At 40.1% G+C, this 18680-nt stretch overlaps 1 protein-coding gene across 1 annotated transcript in view; it reads right to left on the minus strand.

Moving 5' to 3' along the window:
- Sp4 (Sp4 transcription factor) overlaps positions 1-18420 on the minus strand; it is a 70343-nt gene extending 51923 nt beyond the window's left edge. The window contains exons 1-3 of the mRNA XM_021178994.1: positions 18198-18420; positions 17670-17779; positions 15609-17163 (exon numbers count right to left, since the gene is read on the minus strand). Of these exons, the coding sequence (XP_021034653.1) occupies positions 15609-17163; positions 17670-17779; positions 18198-18204 (1672 nt within the window). The 5' untranslated portion in view covers positions 18205-18420. The remainder of the gene's footprint in view (positions 1-15608; positions 17164-17669; positions 17780-18197) is intronic.
- Positions 18421-18680: the final 260 nt, after the last annotated feature.

Genomic DNA, 18680 nt, shown 5'->3' on the forward strand with positions numbered 1-18680 from the left:
CAGCTAGAGAACACTGGGGTTTATTGAATACCAGCATAGGCTCAGCTTTAGTGAGGCACTGTGTTGTGGTAACTCAGTTACAATATTTAAAACCTGCACACCTCAATTGGGCAGATTTACTACTACATTACTCTATTTCCCAGCTATGAGATATCTTGTTACTTGCAGCTTCTCCAGGTCATGTGTTTCTGTTCCATCTTCTACCTCCTCTTTCTCTGTCATCTTCTCCTTCCCCAACCCGGACCACATTTCCCTACTCTTTCCCCAGCCCCACCTTTCCCTTCCATTGCCCAACCACCAGCTCTAGTCTTTACTGACCAGTTAAAATGAGGAGAAAGTTCACATGAAATCAGCTGAGTAGGTGATCTACTCCTCCTCAGGACAGCCCCTCTTGAGGAAGCAGAATTAACACCAGAATACAAACATCACAAGGCAACCAACAGCAGTAAGGTCTCAATGAATTGATCAGAGTGACACAAGCAGGACACCCACCATCCTCTTCTGGCATCTACACACACCTGCACATATGCAGACAACCATTGCACAGATGCACACACAAATGAAACAAAATCAAATATACTGGGGCTGCAGAAATGGCTTTGCCCTTAAGAACTCTTGATCTTGCAGAAGACCTGGGTTTAGTTCCCAGTACCCACACAGCAGCTCACAATCACTATAACTTATTACAGAGTATCTTAGTATCCTTTTTTGGCCCCTGCAGGAAGCAGGAACACACAAAGTACATACACATGCACATAAGCAAAACACTCATACATATAAAATAAAGATAAATGAATCTCTAAACAGGTAGAAGGCTCATGAGAATTAACTGAGGTTGAAGCTCAGGCCTCCGTATACACACACAAATATTTATACACAAGGAAAAATGAAAAAAGAGGGATCAAGGTCCAGATTTATTTGTACTGGAAATCTCACTGGCAGGATAACTATCATCACTTCAAACTGGGTAACTACAGGAGAGGCAGTAGGGCCTCAGATAGCAAAGCATCAGCAAACATAAAAGACATGCTTAAAATACTATTTAAGGCAAGTAACAAAAATATATTCTTAATGTTACTATATATTTTCACTGCAGTTACAGATGTAAGTTGCCACATAACAAGGAATAAGAGGGAAAATGCTAAATATATACACATAAATTCAGAAGACTAAATGCAAACATAGTAACAAGACATCTATTCAGTGCTCTGGCACTTACAGAACATTTTCACATATACTATTCATTGACTCTTCAGAAAAACTGCCTGTTATGCAGGCGAAACCTTCATTTTACAGTTGTTTATAAGGGGATTCAAGGTACACAGTAGAAACCCCCACATGTCACTAGCAGAATGGGACAGTTTAGGTGTTATTCACTGCTATTTTCTGTAACACCACAACATCCCCTCAGCTGAACCTAATCTACAGAGTACATAGAAATAAGATTATTCATTCCTGAACAACAAAGACCGCTCAATGATCTTACAGCAACAAGTGTGAATAACCTAATGAAACAACATGAGATGCTTGATAGCTCATTAAACACAAATCTCTACTAGGAGTTGGATACTAAGGTTTTTTTTGTTGTTGTTGTTTTTTACTTAGAGTTTCTATAACACTAACGTGCTAGACCTCACATAACATTGGATACATATAAAAATTTATTTTTCAGTAATAATTGTTAAATACATAGTTTTAAAATGTGTTCCTATAAATCTGGATTAATCTACAAAATTAAAGCAAATATAATATTTAGAACTATTGTTCAGAGTGGGTGTTAAGCATCCTTGCCACAAACGTAATTGAGGTAAAATGTATTTTCAAATTAGCTATATTTAACCATACCACGATATACAAATACTTCAAAACTTCATGTTGTACATGACTAATATAAGTTATTTCATCTTTCAATTAGGAATAAGCAAAAAGCATAATTATAAAGTTTTAAGCTAAAATCTCTGTATTTTATCACAATTTTATTTTTGAAGAGTAGTTTCACAGGGAGCCATTCTATTCATGCACCCATTGACTTTAATATAACGCATTTCAAGATGCATTTTCTTGCCAAGGTATATTCAGAATCCAGTATTACACTCTTGTTTGTGTGAGCAGTTGTAAAGCCACAGTAACTCTCCTTGCTTTACCTACCTCTAAAAGAAAATTATGAAGTTCTAGAAAATGAAGACAGCACCGTGCTCTTCTGAGAACATCTGACTACAAATCAGCCATGACAGTCTTCACCTGCTAGAATAGGAAGTAAAAAGCTTTCTCCTTTTAAAATAAGAACCAAGATCCACCTAAGACTTGTGTTTCTAAATTTCTATATTTTGCAACAACCACTCGGCAGGTTCTTTAGTAGACCTAGTCATGAGCTAAGGAAATAAAGCAGAGTGCAAGACAGCTACTGAAAACAGGCAGCAAGAACTACCTTAAACTCCTTGAAGCCCGGAAATGGCTTCTGTAAAGGCTACAAAGCTTGCTGGATAAGTGACCTCTCTGCAAGGTTACCGTTGCTGGCAGTAGTTACTGTCACAGGGATTTGCTGCTTGTAAATTGGAGAGCTCAGATCTATGCAAGCATAGTCCCTGGTTTGAATACTAGTGCTTGTCGAGGTCATGTACACCTGTTAGCACCACGGAGGCTGTGGTAGGAGATTACAAGTTCAAGGCTATCCTGGGCCTATAGCAAGTTCAAAGATACATAATGAGACCCTATCCAAAACTAAGGAAATCAAAATAAAAAGATCAGCTGTCACTGAACAGAAATCTTTGATGTGTCTCATGCCAAAGGCATTGGAGGTTGTGAGATAAGGGTCAGATGGCAACCTAAGTGTCCAGGGTTTAGGGCTCTCACTCACATGCGCACTGCTCCTTTGGCTGGATATGTGTGTATTTACAAGGATGCTAGCAAAGAAACCATTGCCTAAAACATTCTGGAAGTCCACAGTAATGACTCAAGCCAAGATATGTTCTCTCTAGAGACTTGCAAGATTTGCCAAAAGAACCAAAAATTCTTGCGATTTCTTGAAATACTGATAGGCTTCATTCACAGTTTAAGTTCAGAAAGGAATCAATTTTAAAACTAGCAGTATTAGTGAATGACCATTTCCCTGAGTTTTCCTCTTGACCTCCTAAAATTAAGTTCAACCTGGTATACATTTATACTTTGAATTACAGTATTTTAACAATGAGTGAAATATCACTGCTATTTAAATTTAGAAATCACATATAGTATTAACTTAGATGAAAGAACCTCCTCCCAAAACCAAACCACACCAAGCAGTCACATAGGTGGTAACGTACACCTGAACCTCAAGCCCTGCTTTGAGAAGTGCAAAGAGGAAGGTCAGGAGTTTGAGGCCAGGCTAAAAAAGGGGTTGGGAGAGGGGAGGAAGAGCAGAAAGAACAGAAGGAACAGGAGAGGCAGTGCCTGCTGCTGGCATCAAGATCCCATTCCTATAGGCACACACTGTTTAAAGGCAGAGACAACCTACTACTTAAAATTCTTAAAATTTACTCAAAGTTTCTGTATGCGTGTGCGTGTGTGCGTGTAGCCAAAACATATTTTTACTAGCCTTAAATTTCCAATCAAAATAAGACTTCAAATTCATAAAATGTATTTTGTACTCTAATTTCCTATTTGGTATATGCATTTAACCACATAGGAGAGGCAAAAAGAACACTCTGCTAAAGACCCAGGGATCCATATCTCACTAATAAATTACAGTATCTCAATTACAGTGGCATATGTGAAATGCTGCTGCTTAGCTGCAGTGCACAAGCTTGTTTATGTAGCAGTCCTGTAAGGACTTTTCTAACTTTCTATCTGTATAGTCTCAACCATGAAGACTACATCTTTGACAGCTTTGCTTTCTTAGTTCTAGAAAGTGAAGGCCCCATCTCTGCTTTCTCTAAAGGGCTGAAATGGGTTAACACGAGTCCTTAAACATATGAGAGTCAATGAGTTAAATCTGCAAATAACCACAGGAATCAAACACTGAAGTATACAGCCAACACATAGAAAATCAGTCAGTGGTAAGAAAAGATTTCTAGAGCCACAGAGATTCTGGGTCAGTTATTTACTGTGTGGCCTTGAACAAGTTATTCCACTCTAGACTTTAGCTTTTACACCTGAGAGGAGGAATGGCATCAATATTTACCTTCCACTGTGCTCTAAAGATTAAATGAGTTATTGTGTCAGGCACTGCACTAGAAACACGCAGTAAATGTCAGACAAAATATAAACCAGCTAGAGGGTACCCTCTTAATACTTTTATTCCTGAAAGAAAACAGAGATTTCCTTCCCCATTAGAGACATTCATAATAGGGAGTTCATAAGGAAAACATTAAGCTGCACAGCATTGATGTATCTATCTGCTGACTGGTATGGTCCACCAGTGAGGAGTACACAAGATGACTAAGTTTACCAAGGGCTTACTAAAACCATTTACCTGCCTTATTGTTAAAAATCAAGACACACAGTAACATTCTAATGAAGACAAATGAGAGAATTTCTAGAAGTAATACAGAATGCTTTAACTTTGTAAAAATAAAATCACAAACATACTGTCATTATTTATAGAATGCCAACTGTTTAAATCTCAAATGGCTCACATACAAACTAAGATAGCTGGGAAAGCCCATCAGACTTATAAATCACTTGATGTGGGACTCCTAAATCAATCCAGTTAGTACTTAAGAATTATACTCATCTAAATCTTCCCTCTTTTCTCTTCTTCAATTCCCTGGAGTAGACCTCCTTATCCAAACCTGAATAGAGGGCACCCCTCCAGCCCCACACCAAGTACAGGCAGTCACGTATCACAGCAAAAGCTATGTAGCTCCTATACACCTGTGCATAAGCAGCTCTGCTTCTGTAAACAAAAAGCTGGTGACTGGACTCAGAATTTATAAAAAACACACTGAACCTCTTTGACTGGCTACATTACAAAGAATCTATATAATTTCAGAGGGACAGAATATGTTTTCCATTTCTCCTGAAACCCCCACCATCTGGAAATTACCAAAACAGATAAATCATATATGTGAGTATGTATACAATATGTTTGTGCACACATGTATAGATGTACATATAGATGTACATATATCCCCTTTATTAAGTACTATTCTCTATTATGATCATGTATTCTCATTCCTTCTGTTCTAAGGACCCCATTCTCCTAAGAAATCAAAGTTCTCTCCACCTGTGTACTTTCTCTTAGTTCAGTATCAAGATAACAGACACTAAAAACAATGGTTACTGGAGGTAGAAGGTATATTACACATACTTGTATGTATGTATATATAAGACAGAACTACAGCCTACATGAAATTCATAACTCTATCCTAAATATATTATTATTCCCTGATCTATGTATACATGTTACACGTAAAAATTACTACTTGAAGCCAGGTGTGCTGGTGCATGCCTTTAATGCCAGCAACTCAAGAGGCAGAGGCAGGAGGATCCCCGATTTCAAGCCAGCCTAACTAATCCACATAAGTTCTAGGGTTATATATGTAGTGAAACCCAGCTGAAGCCAACACATGTGCATGCGTGCGTGTATATGTACACACACACACACACACTTAATTGAAATTCCAAACTACATGTCGATGTACAACTAAAAATGCTTTTCTTCCTCCTCCTGACCTTGTACTTCTCTTCATTCCTACCCAAAAATAATGTAAGTGGGACTGATTCTTCTTTCTTATGGGTTTCCAGAGCCTTCATTCATTGCTTTTAAAAGCAAGTACTATGTGGTAGTATAATTACACATATGTGTATATATAAAATCATATATAATGTACTTGTAATCTAAATGTAAAACATAAAAAATATATTCTAATTGGTCTAAGATGGAAGTGACCATAAGAAGATATTCTGCTAACTAAAGTATCAAATGTCTTTGATTATTAAGGCATTTTAATTTGAAAAGATTTTAAGTATGAAAACCTAGTTCTTACAAGGTCTCCTACAACAAAGTAAATATCCTTGGGGGGTGGGGGGGAGCAGGGAGAGAAAGCAGTCCCCTCACCCTCAGCTTCAGTTTCTCAGTGCCCATTACAATGCAGACACACAAAAGGAGAAAGAAAGAACACCTGAGGTTTTTATCTAATTCTTGCCATTTCTTTCTTATCAATAATATTTTTCAAATAACCATTTACTTCCTCATCACAGCCACTTCATGACTAAGTTACTCTGACAGCATCCTTTTAACTGGGCTACTGACTTCTCTGCTATACTTTCTTATTTGTGACAACTTAGTACTGGTACTTGTTATCCTAGCTCAGCCTCCTACCTAAACTCTGGGATTATATAGGAATGTGCTACAGGTTTCCTACTAGAGAAATACTCCAATAAATATAATTTGAAACACTAATATCTTGACAACTTCTGAAGTGAAGTGGGGCAGGCTGCTGTGTGTACCCTGAAGCTATTCTATAGCAGGCCTATTCTTCTATAGAGTATACAAAAGAGATTACCTTGCTTGTGTGTTAGCTATAAACCTCCCTGTGAGGGCTTTATGCTTTTTCAATTTTCAGTCCCAGTAAGCTTTTCCAAGTTCAGCAGCTTGACTCAAGATACCCTCTTCACCTCTCCACTCCCATAGACTCAAAGTCCACTTTGCAGTCCAATCATTAAGACCTGTTTAAAGTCCTATCTCTAGCAGAGTGCTTTACCTACATACATCACTTCCCCAAAGTCACCAGTCCCTGAACTCTAATGCTACTTTCTACACTTCAAAACTCAGTACTTAAAAGTACAAACTTTTTCAGGCAGTTGCAGATCCATACAAGTGTATCATGTACTTAGCTATATGTCCCTAACACAAGCATCCTTTCAAGAAAGGTGAATATTTCCAGGGTAAAGTTAAGAAAAGAGCAGGCATTTACTTCTTACTACAAGAAAGTAATGCTTCTGGTATGCTTGTAGACATACCTATCCCATTATCCTTAGTTGTACTTTACCAAAGCTTTCTGATCTCTGTTTTACAAATCTCACTTAAGATGTAAGTGAAATTACTTATAAAAATAAAAATACTGACAACCAAAGTAGTGTTTCCCCACTTGACTATTTTACATTCTTCTAGTGAATGGTACTCCATAGAAATTTTACCATGATACTCCCTTGCACAAATAGTTTTAATTATAATATAAAAGTCCTTCCTAAACATGTTATCTGGTCTCATCTGTGTAACACTTGGAAGTAAAGAAGGGACATGTTTGCCTAGTAACAGCTAATGGGACCATGAATGGAGGGTAGCATTCGAGCAAAATCTAAGTTTTAATTCCTAGTCTTGTTACCTATATCTGCAGTAACCAAAAATAAACACACTTCTGTAGCCCATATCCCTCTATCAAGCTTATTACCATCCCTGGGGGAAAAGAACATATTTGAATTACCATTCTTTTTCCTTACTCAAAATGTCCTTTGGTCTGAATATTTAAAAATACTACCCTAGTAGCTATTTTGAGCTCATAAAACAACAAACAAAACAAAGACCCCCACACATTCTGGGTCTGTATACTCCAAACTTAAAGCCGGGAGTGCCTTCAAGGAGTTAGGGCTCAATTAGTATCCTGCATTTCCACCTGTTCTAATTCACTTAAGAAAGAGCAATCACACTGTTCACAGTGAAGTGGTAACATCTAATAACATAGTTAAAGACTTAAAAGAATCTTAACTACAAATTCAGTGTTGGACCCTAAAAATGTATATAAAGATATTAATGCTTTCCCATTCATCAAACTAAAGAGCAAGTAACAGGAAACTAATACTAGGAATTCTGAATGAAACAGATAGCAGAGACATACCTGTGAACTAAACTAATACACTCACTGCATAATAGAGTTAACCATAGATTACTTCTATAATAATAAGTGTAATGTCACCCTAACCATCCTCCATTCCTGGTAATATGGCCATGTAAGTTTAAGAGTTACTGTGTGTTCTGGCCATAGGCTAAACAGACTTGCCCAATATAGGACCAGAAATTCAAATATCTATCCATGCTCTTAGGCTTTAGAATTAGATCCAAAATTTCTATATGGCATGAGCAGTTTAGTCTACAATCTCTAACAGATGGGTAATTCAGCCTTTAATGATAAAAGATAACCCCTAAGAAACAAATCATCCCATTAGTGTACAGCTCGGTCTCATTTCTGCCCCTCCTCACCTCTGTAAATATGTAACACAAACATACTCTGTTTCCCAGGGTCAGAACAGAACTATTTCCACTTTACAGACTGAAGACAGTATCATATCTCCTCTTGTTTCTATTTAACAGTAAAAAGCCTCACTCTGATTATTGCTAGTATTAAGTATTTTCTACTCTTCACCCCAGAAACCCTTGCCATGATCACCAGCTTATTACTAACTCGATGGAAATGTGCCACCCAGGACCACACACAGCAGTGCGGGAGCGATCAAACACAAGGAATACAAACAAAGCTTTAATCTCAACCCACATTAAGCCAGTAAGTTCCATTTGCACTAGTCCTGCTGCCAAAGTCAGGCTTTCCATCCTGTGAGTACATAATTCCCCCTACTTTAAGTGGAGTATCCTATCTGCTTTACCCATCTCGCCAGCCATGATTCCAGCCTATTAAAAGCACTCTGAATCTCAGTTCTACCTCCTATCATACTGGCACCATCTCCCAGCCTTTTCTCATTTGTGAATGCAGAAAATAAGGCCATTCCTTCTGCTCAGCACTTAAAGGGCAATTGGAGAGCCGGGCATGGTGGTGTACGCCTTTAATCCCAGCACTCGGGAGGCAGAGGCAGGCGAATTTCTGAGTTGGAGGCCAGCCTGGTCTACAGAGTGAGTTCCAGGACAGCCAGGGCTACACAGAGAAACACTGTCTCGAAAAACCAAAAAAAATAAAATAAAAAAGTTTAATACCAACTTACACTCCATAGCCAGTTGCAGCACAGCAACTGGGTTGCTTGACCCTATCTGCAGACACATAAAATAAAGCAAAGGAACGTCACTGACACACTCCATGTGGCTACCTGACACCTCTTCAATAAGCTCAAACTGTAAACTAAGATGGACACTTGAGACCTCTGTGAGAGGCACAGGATTGGGAATGAAAACAAACCATGACACTTTAAGAATAATGCTGGGGTGGGGGCTGTGATTGGGATGTAATGTGAATAAAATAAATAACTTAAAAAAGAACACTAGCAAAGCAAAAAACACTAAAACAAAAAATCTAATATCAGATTTTAAAAACACCTTCTACAATTGCTAAGGCTAAGGAAAACTGAGGACAGAGACAAGACACCCTTCTTCAGTGGCCTTATCCTTGCAGACTTTTGTCTGTTATGTAGTAGTCCCAGAATCAAACATGACATGAAATTGTCACTCTCCTACTGACTGGCAGAAGATATTCGTTCCTAAAGAAATTAAAGCTCAGTGAGACAGTTAGTAGGACAGTCACAACACCCACCCAAAAAATGGTACTGTGTGCCTAATATTATAAACACAAACTCAGTACCTAATACATATGAGGTACAGTAAATGCTGGTTTTCTTCCTCCACAGGCAACACTTTTTAAAAATGTCCATATATGATGTGCACAACCATACCATTCTAGTCCAAGGAAGCTTGGTAAAAGAATGATGTCAGCCTGGACTTTCTAGTGAGTTTAAGGCCAGTCAGGGCTACTTAGCAAGATCCTTTTGTCTTTTTTTTTTTTCTTCTTTAAATTCATTTCTAGCTATTGTTTCAAAAATAAGTAAGTAAATGTCCCTGGTCCAAGGATCATACACAGAATTTACTAATATCATTAGATACAGGCCTTTTATTTATTTTTTTTATTTTTTGAGATAGTGTCTCTGTGTGCTCCAAGTTGTGGTGGGTGAAGTTAATTATGTAGGCTAGACTGGCCTCGAATTCATGGCAACTCTCCTGCCCAAGCCTCTCTTGAATGCTGAGACTATTGGCCCAAGACACCCTATCCACTTAAACTTAGTCTTTCAAGATGAGAAAAATAATACCATCTAGGTCCTACCATTAAGTTCAGTAACAACAGACCTAGAGAGCTGTATTTTACAACAGTATTATAATTAATATGCTAACACTGGATATCCAGGTGAGACAGGAACAGTCTATCTGTGAGAAGACACATATGACAATTCTAATTCTCTAAGTCCTAAGTTCAGTTTTATTTTCTCACCTGCTAATAAAAGATTTGGATAAGCTAGAAATAAGGTGGAAAAACAGCCCTAACCTGAGTGGAAGTCAAGATGATGATGTTATTCAACCCTTCTGAGCTTGTTTGTTCAGGGCTAAGGAGTGAGGGTAGGAGAGAAAGGCCTGAGTGTGAGTGTGTGTGTTTGTGTATATGTGTATACATATAAATACATGTATTTGGTTTTTTGAGATAGGGTTTCACTGTGTAACTTGCTTTGTAGATGAGGTTGGCCTCGAACTCACAAAGATCCATCCACCTCCCTCTGCCTCCTGAGTGCTGGGATTAAAGGCATGCACCACCATGCTCAGCTTCAAGTATATCTTAAATTGCCTTAGTAATTCCAATTTCATTAAACTTTCATCTCACCATGTACACGTTCCTTTGATAATGTTTGCTCATTCCCTCAGCAGCACACATTATGTGCATCACAGATCAGAAAAGCATACATGTCTATGTCAGTGCTTTATGAGTCATCCCCAGGTACTCAGTGCAGCATTGGAGAGCCTGACCCATATCTCTGTCTTTACTAAAAACAGTAAAGCAAACTTTCATAGCAATATGAAAAGGTCACAACTATAATCTCCGAGGTCTTTTCCAACTAAAAAGCTATCAGTTGGTAAAACTGCTATTTCTGCAAGATCTACCCATGGCATCTTCCCTAGCTTCCTTTCCAATCATACTTCCTTTTTCATTTTCTCTTCACTCTGTCTTAATGCTTGTCCCCATATTCCTTAAGTATTACTTTTATACTCTCTAAATTAGAAACTAATAACCAGCCAAAACACTTGAACCTTAGTATTCCTGAAAGCTGGATCACAAGCCCACCTGGGCTTAATGTGAATATGAAGCCAGCCTCATACTAACATTGTTAGGGAGACCCTGTCATTTAAAAAGGCAAAACAAACAAACAATTTGAAAAGAAGATAAGTGTTCTTCCTTTGCCCTTCAATCCCACATAAAAGATATTGTCTTAGTTAGGGTTAGTATTGCTGTGATGTAATACCAGACCAAAACCAACTTGGGCTGGAAAAAGTTTATTTAGCTTATATTTTGAGTAACAATCCACTGAGGAGAGCCAAGGCAGAAACTCAAACTTGAAAGGTAGGAACTGATGCAGAGGCCATGGAAGAGTGCTGCTTACTGCCTTGCTCCCCATGGCTTGCTCAGCCTGCTTTCTTATGGAACCAGGACCACCAAACCAGGGATGGCCCCACCCACAATGGGCTGAGCTTTACTACAGTGATGACCAAGAAAATGCCCTATAGGCCTGAGTACAGCCCAATTTTATGGATCTCTCTCTCTCTCTCTCTCTCTCTCTCTCTCTCTCTCTCTCTCTCTCTCTCACACACACACACACACACACACACACATGGTTTCTCTCTCTCTCTTTCTCTCTGACATGGTTTCTCTATACAGCCCTGGCTGTCCTGGAACTCACTCTGTAGACCAGGCTGGCCTCAAACTCAGAAATCCACCTGCCTCTGCCTCCCCAGTGATAGGATTAAAGGCATGCTGGGCAGCATTTTTCTCAATTGAGGTTCCCTCCTCTCAGATGACTAACCTATGTCAGGTGTACATAAAGCAAGCCAGCACAGATGTCCTTTAAAAATTAATGTGGCTTTATATGGTACTTTTTGTCTTCTATGAAAAAAAGTTTCTGAAGGATAAAGTCAAGTTGGTAGTTAAGAACATAAACTTAAGTCCCCTATAATGAAGTCCAATCTATTGACCCAGTATTAGAAGATTTTATTGAAAAGGTAACAAAAATAACTGACTCATCTGAAAAGGAAATAACCAAGTACATGTGTGAGGATCCCATATACAAGTATGGTTTTCAGATACTTAAAAAGGGAAATCCAAACCAATACAATATATACAACAAAGAAAAACACTATCTGGGTTAAATGTCAAGCCAATTTTCTACTTTGAGTAATTCAGAAGAAAAGGCGGATGTTAAAAAAGTTGATTCCCTCTAAGTTACATTTGGACTTATAAATTAAATGTAAGCTTTATGTTCTCTGGTTCCCATTTTTAAACAGTCATTAAGAACTGGCACTTCCATTCCTGGCTTCAAACTATATATCCAGGTTTTAGACTTTAATTCCCTATAAAAAGTAAAGGAATTATGTAAGAGACAAGTTCTCGAATAGCCAGCAACATCTTATCAAGTGTCAACCTCCTTCATGGGAAAACTAGCATAAAAATTTAGTTTTAACTGAAACTGACAAACAGTCACTTAACCAAGCAGAAGGGCTATGGCATGATAGTGTGGACCCCTCCGCGTTAATTACTGAGATAGAAACCAAGAGTCCCTATAACTCTCACTTATAAAAAGATGTAATTCCTAGAGACCAGAGGGCACTGAAAGAATACTGGCAGAAATTTCATTCTTACTTAGTTAAAACAGAACTCAAGAGCCCTGCCTACCTCTGCCACTCCCCACTAGGATTAAAGGCACAAACCTCCACATCTGGCTGAAATAAAGGTCAATAGACACTGTTGTTATCCATCAAATTCTTCTTCCCAATAAGAAGAGGGTACAAGTATTTAATTATGACTACACGCCCAACTAATTAGATGACAGATGCTGAGTCTAGAAATCAGGATTTTCAGGTGAGACCAGAGCAAAGAGAGATACTTTACTGAATATATTACCAAGGAAAAAAGGATGTCATTTCATAAAAATAGGAAGCCTCCAGCTTCAAAATCTGGGTTCATCTAGCTGACTGCCTTGCATGACTCTTCCTCTACTGTCTGTATCATGCAGACCTCCTCCACTTCCTGAAAAGGTAAAATGAGCCTGGACCATAAAAAAATGTTAAGTCTTGTTCATGAGCTAGCCATTATTCTGTCAAAGGTAATTAACAAGTTTTCTAAGCGCTGGTATTTTTCATGAGCCTATTTTCACTTGTATGTAGAAGCTAAAACGTTGTTTAAAAAAATAAGAAAAGAAAAAAAGGGGGCTAGGGATGCAGCTCAGCAACATATAAAATCCTGAGTTTGATCCCTAGTACCCTATAAATCAGGCATGGTGGTACAGCACTGGGGAGTTAGAATTAGGATTCAGAAGGAGTTCAACCCCTAGCTCAGCTACCTAGTGACTGTGAAGGCCAACCTGGACCATGTGAAAGAAACCCTGTCTGAAAAGGAAAAGTGAAAGCAGAGACTGAAACACTGGTTACCAGAATGAGGGAAGAAGGAAAGAAGGAGTAATGTCTAATACTCAACTATGACGCAGTGGGATAGCTGTGGTTGACAGTAATTAAGTAGCAAACAGAATTTTGAATGTTCCCAAAACAAAAAAATGACGAATGTCTAAGGTGATGACATAGGCACCTAAAGTACCAACAAAATTTTACATGGTTGGATTTCAGTGGGGAGGAAATTCTTCATATGTAAAGTTTTCCTCATACACTTAAGCAGATCTCTTCAACTATGTGAACTCTTCAGTAAAAAAAAATGTGCCCATGAAAATATAAGAATAACATATCTAGTGGGAGTGTTTGGAATAGTCACTGGGAAATGGTTAGTAAGGGGACTGGCCTATGTGCCAGTAAAACTTGCTCTGGGGCACATATGAACGGGCTTAGCACCCACTGGCTTCCACATTCCGCCTTCTGATTCACTGTTGATTAGACCCTTGATTCCCAAACTTTATGTAGTGTAAGAATGACTTGGAAAAATCTAAAGAGCAAATTATTTTACTATTCTACCTCTGTCCCCAAATTTTACTCCTAGAAATTTCATCTTACATTATTTATAATGCAACATTCCAGTTTAGGGGGGGAGAGGTCAGAATATTGAATTATCTTCAGTTAGGAAGAGAAAACCTCTGGACTGCAAAATATTTAGAGAGCAGAAGAACTGACCATTTCTAACCTAAATTACAAATTACTCAAAGCGATGAACCACAATTTAGTAACATTTAGCAAGCAAGATGAAATGTAAATAATTTCTGCTTTGACAATGCAAAGTATTATTCAAACCACCAAAACCAGACACTGTTCTGAAATTTCTAGTTAGCATTAATGTTTAGTATTAAGGACTGGAAGCAGAACCATCACGTACACACTTGGGTTCTAAAAGTATTAGGGGAAAAATCACACCCAGTCTACTGGTGATATACACTGTCAACGTAAGAGCCACTAGCTAAATATAACTGCTTAAATAAAACTCAAAATTCAATTCCTCAGGCCATTTTCACCATGCCTTATATGCTTAATCACTCCATAACTAGTGGATAATACCGGATAGGACAGAGATGCCACATCTCAAACATCACACAACGTTCTATTGGGTAGTGCTGGTCTAGAGGTATTTGGGTTCTCCTGAATGGACAAGCTATCTTTAGATAACGTAATTTTACAAGCACGAATCGGCTTGAATTATTAACTGTGAAGAACCTTATCTTAATTTTTCTGCATCTTATTTCAAGATAGGTCATTCAAAAAGGACAAGCATACTCAAATTACCAAAGTAGAAATTTTTAGTTAATAAAAAGTGAAAAGATCAAAGGCACTAAAATCTTAGCCAGTTTTCACTAAGTCAGAACCAATGAAGTCTAAATATTGGTAAAATAAAACCACTCCCCCAAAAGATTATACTACTTAATTGAACTAGGTTTTTTTTTTAAGTACTTTAGAAGTTATCTAATTATATTGATAAGAAATAGCCAATTGCTTTTATAGCTGGTTTAAAACAACATGGCCACAATTAGTTCAAGTTAATGACATTTTACTACCTACATTTTTAATTGCTTTTCACCAACTTCACACTAGACACGTTCAGATAATGGAAGGACAAAAAGACATTTCCTGAAATTTTATATACCAAAGACCATTAAAGTCACAATCCTGACTGTAGCAAAAAAACAGGCATAAAAACTTAATGAAACAATTTGCAAGTTAAATTTCTATCTTAACTACAACAGTATTTGGTTCAAAACTACTGTACATTAAAGCAAAAATACCTTAAAGACAAAACGCAAAAATGTAAGAAGGCCCAATTAAAAAGCCTTATTACGGAGAATTAGCATACTACAAACTCACAACCATATACCAATGCAAGTTAAACCAATTTTCTATCAGGAAGAGATGATGAGTTCATTTTCCCAAACGGTTCAAGTGTACTCAAATATGCTCTCTATAATTATGGTTCTAATCAGAAAATGATGCTTTATGAAATAATTTAATTATTTACCCAGCTCAACACACAAAACTGAGTGTTAAAAGCTACAGAAATAAAGAGGTCACAATGATAACTACATCTGGTTGCTGGTGTAATAGTCCAGTTTTTTTATCCTTTTCCAGTATATATACATCAGAGGCGTATCAAACCTAAAAGACAGCCCTGAGCAATAACTGTTACTAATCCCTCCTAATAATGGGTTAAAAAGACGTAGCTTACCTGCAACACTAGTGATTGTTACTGGAACTCCCTGAACTTGAACACCCGCAGCACCCAGGTTGGCAACGCTCACTGTCTGAAGGTTAGGCACTGATGCAAGCTGGGCAGTATTCAAAGTTATTGGGGCACCAGCAACAGCCACAGGAGCAATCTGAGCAAGAGTTGTGCCACCACTTGAAGACACTGGGGTGATGGTTAACTGCTGGGATAACCCAGCATTCTGAACTTGCAAATTTGAAAGACTTTGAATATTCTGGACCTGGACAGTTTGCCAGCTGATTTGCCCTGAAGGTGTTAAAGTTGGAGCCCTGATAAGCACCTGAGTCGGGTTTACTGCTTGAAGTTGAACATTCTGCAATGGCTGCTGCTGGATGGTCTGAATTGTCTGCCCTGACTGGAGTTGAAATGACTGTGGTGGGATAGCTTGAATAATCTGCTGCTGAGGCTGCTGGATCTGGATTTGCTGCAGGATAGGCTGGCCTACAATCTGTACTTGTTGAAGGGAATTTGACTGGTCCTGTGCATTCTGTATCCCGTTGGACTGAAGCTGGCTGGAGCTCTGGGCTTCAGACTCAGTAGCAGCAGGTGTCTGTGGTTCTTCAACGGTGCGTTCAGAACTACTGGCTGATGTGCTTGCATACTGGCCCGTATCTGCTGAGCTCACTAATGTGTCACTGCTCGTCAGAGATGTTGATGCAGTGGTTGTGCAGGTAGTAGAGGAGGAGGGCGATTCAGGCATAGTACTGGCGGGAGCAGTGCTGGTGGTGGGCGTAGAAACTAACTGATTCCCATTGGAAGTCCCACTGTCAGTAGTAGTAGTAGGCTGGCCGACTTGTCCAGTCCCTCCTCCAGCAGTCACGTTATTTATTACTGGCAAAGCTAAAGTCACTCCTCCAATGTTAATTGGTAGGGTTGTTACAACTTGAGCCTGAGTACCAGGAAGGGTCTGCAATTGCAATGGTATTGAAACACCAGGTCTAATTTGTACTGGAACTGTCTGATTTGCCAGGTTTTGAGCAAGGATATTCCCAGAAGCTGTCCTGTTAGCAGCCGTGAGGATAGCTTGATTATTACCTGCAGAAATGAGCTGAATTTGACCCTGCAAATCCTGTAGAGATGAACTACTAGTTGGGTTGATTTGAATTTGCTGGCCTTCCACCGTCTGAAGTTGGGGGATCACTTGGTACTGTACACTACCGCTTGGGTTTTGTACTTGTATGACTTGAAATTGATTAGGGGTGGAAGGATTACCTGATTTAGTTTTTGTAGGAGAGGAACTCCCGTTATTACTGCCGGAAGAACTAGATGAACTAGAAGCTGGCTGAGAAACGTTATTTTCTTTTGAAGCAGGAGGAGTGGAGGCAACAAGTTGCCAAGCGTTTCCAGCAAGCTGCGTTGTCACCAGTTCTAGCTGCTGTGGCTGATTCTGAAGTTGCACCAATCCTTGGCTTGGATCTATAATAATCTGCTGTTGTCCAGTTGCTTGATTTTCACCAGGAGTCCCTATTTTGCTGCAAGTAGCTGCCAGTAAAGCCAGAGGAGAGGGCTGAGAGTCCTACCCAAAATGGGAGGGGAAAGGAGAGGGAGGGGAAAAAAGTGGGCGGATTTAGTGGAAGACAGCAGTCGGGAGGGGGTTATTTATTTTGAGAGCTCTAAGTATCAGAACACACTCAATAGGCAGCAGAATTAAAAAGGAAATATGAACAAAAGCAGGTGATAGAAGCTATATGAATAAAAAGGCAAGTCCTATTACATAAAGTTTAAATTAAAAGGAATTTTCTGGTAAACTTTCTTAAAGTGTTATTCTACTAAACTCAAAATACCCTTGGGAAAATAGACACCTTTTTCTAACAGTCTGAATTCCTGATGTAATATAAACATCGTTATAGCCTCAACGATGGGAAATCTTCATGAATTTACGATTTAAGTTCCTCACTCAGAAAGATGCTTTGAATGGATAAACATTTTTATTCTGTTCTTTACTTCTGGGTACTTAAATAGCATAACTCCCTCTCTTCCCTAAAGCTTTGTGTTGAATTTTCTTTTAACGTTTGCTTTTACCTGGGAGCCTGAGGTTTTGGGTTTTTTATTGTTATTCTCTGGCTCAGAGGTTTTCCCTCCTTCTGTAGCCATCGCCGCTGCCGCCTCCTCCTCCTCCTCCTTCTTCTGATCTGCAACAACCCCCCACCACCACCAACACACACGACAACAGGTTATTAGGATTATTATTATTCGTTCTCCTCCCTTCTTCCCCCTCCCTCCTCCTGAACATTAATCTCCGTAAACCCGCGATCCGTGCACACCGGCAGGGGGTGGGGGAGAAGGAGGGTAGGGAGGAGGGGGCTCTCACGAAACGTGGTTTGAAACCCGACCCATAGGCTCCAGAGCAACACCCAGAAGGAGGTTGTTCTAGCTCAGACATTAAGACAAAACACAGCCCTCCTTCCCTCCCCCTGGTTCCCTCCCGCCCTCTCCTCCTCCCCTTCCAGCATCTCGGCGGCCCCGGGGGAGGGGGAAGCGAGCAGGGTCTGGGGAGGGAGGGACGAAGGGAGGCGGTGAAGGAGACCGAGGGGGGTGGAGAATACGTACCGCTCATCCCGCATTAACAGGACAAACCCTCTCAGAGACACTGGGATAGAGGTGGGTGGGGGTGGGGGCGAGGCGGGAGGAGAGGCCGGTCCCGCCCGCCCGCGGTGGCTCGGAGGAGGCTGTAGCTGGCACAGGCTCTGCCTCTTTTTCCGCGAATGGCCGCCGCTGGGCTGTGGCGTAGCAGCTCCTCTCTCCGCCCGAGCCCGGCTGACTCGCCCTTGATTGACAGCGGCGGCGCGCGGCGAGGGCGGCGGCGCGGGCCGGGGGGCGGAGCCAGGGCGGCGCGAGCGCGGCGACTCCCCACCCCCCTCGGCCTGCCTCCGCCGGCGCCGCCGACTCTCCACCCCTTCCCCCAGCGGATTGGCCGCCGACCTGCCGGGGCCGGGGCGCTGGGGCCGCCCTTTCTCCTCCCCTTTGCCCGGCTGGTGCTCGCTGCTGTTCGGCTTCTGCCTTCCCGGCCCGCGGAGCGTGCCCTCTCGGTGA

Source organism: Mus caroli, chromosome 12, assembly GCF_900094665.2.
Source record: "Mus caroli chromosome 12, CAROLI_EIJ_v1.1, whole genome shotgun sequence".
In the NCBI taxonomy this organism is placed as follows: domain Eukaryota; kingdom Metazoa; phylum Chordata; class Mammalia; order Rodentia; family Muridae; genus Mus; species Mus caroli.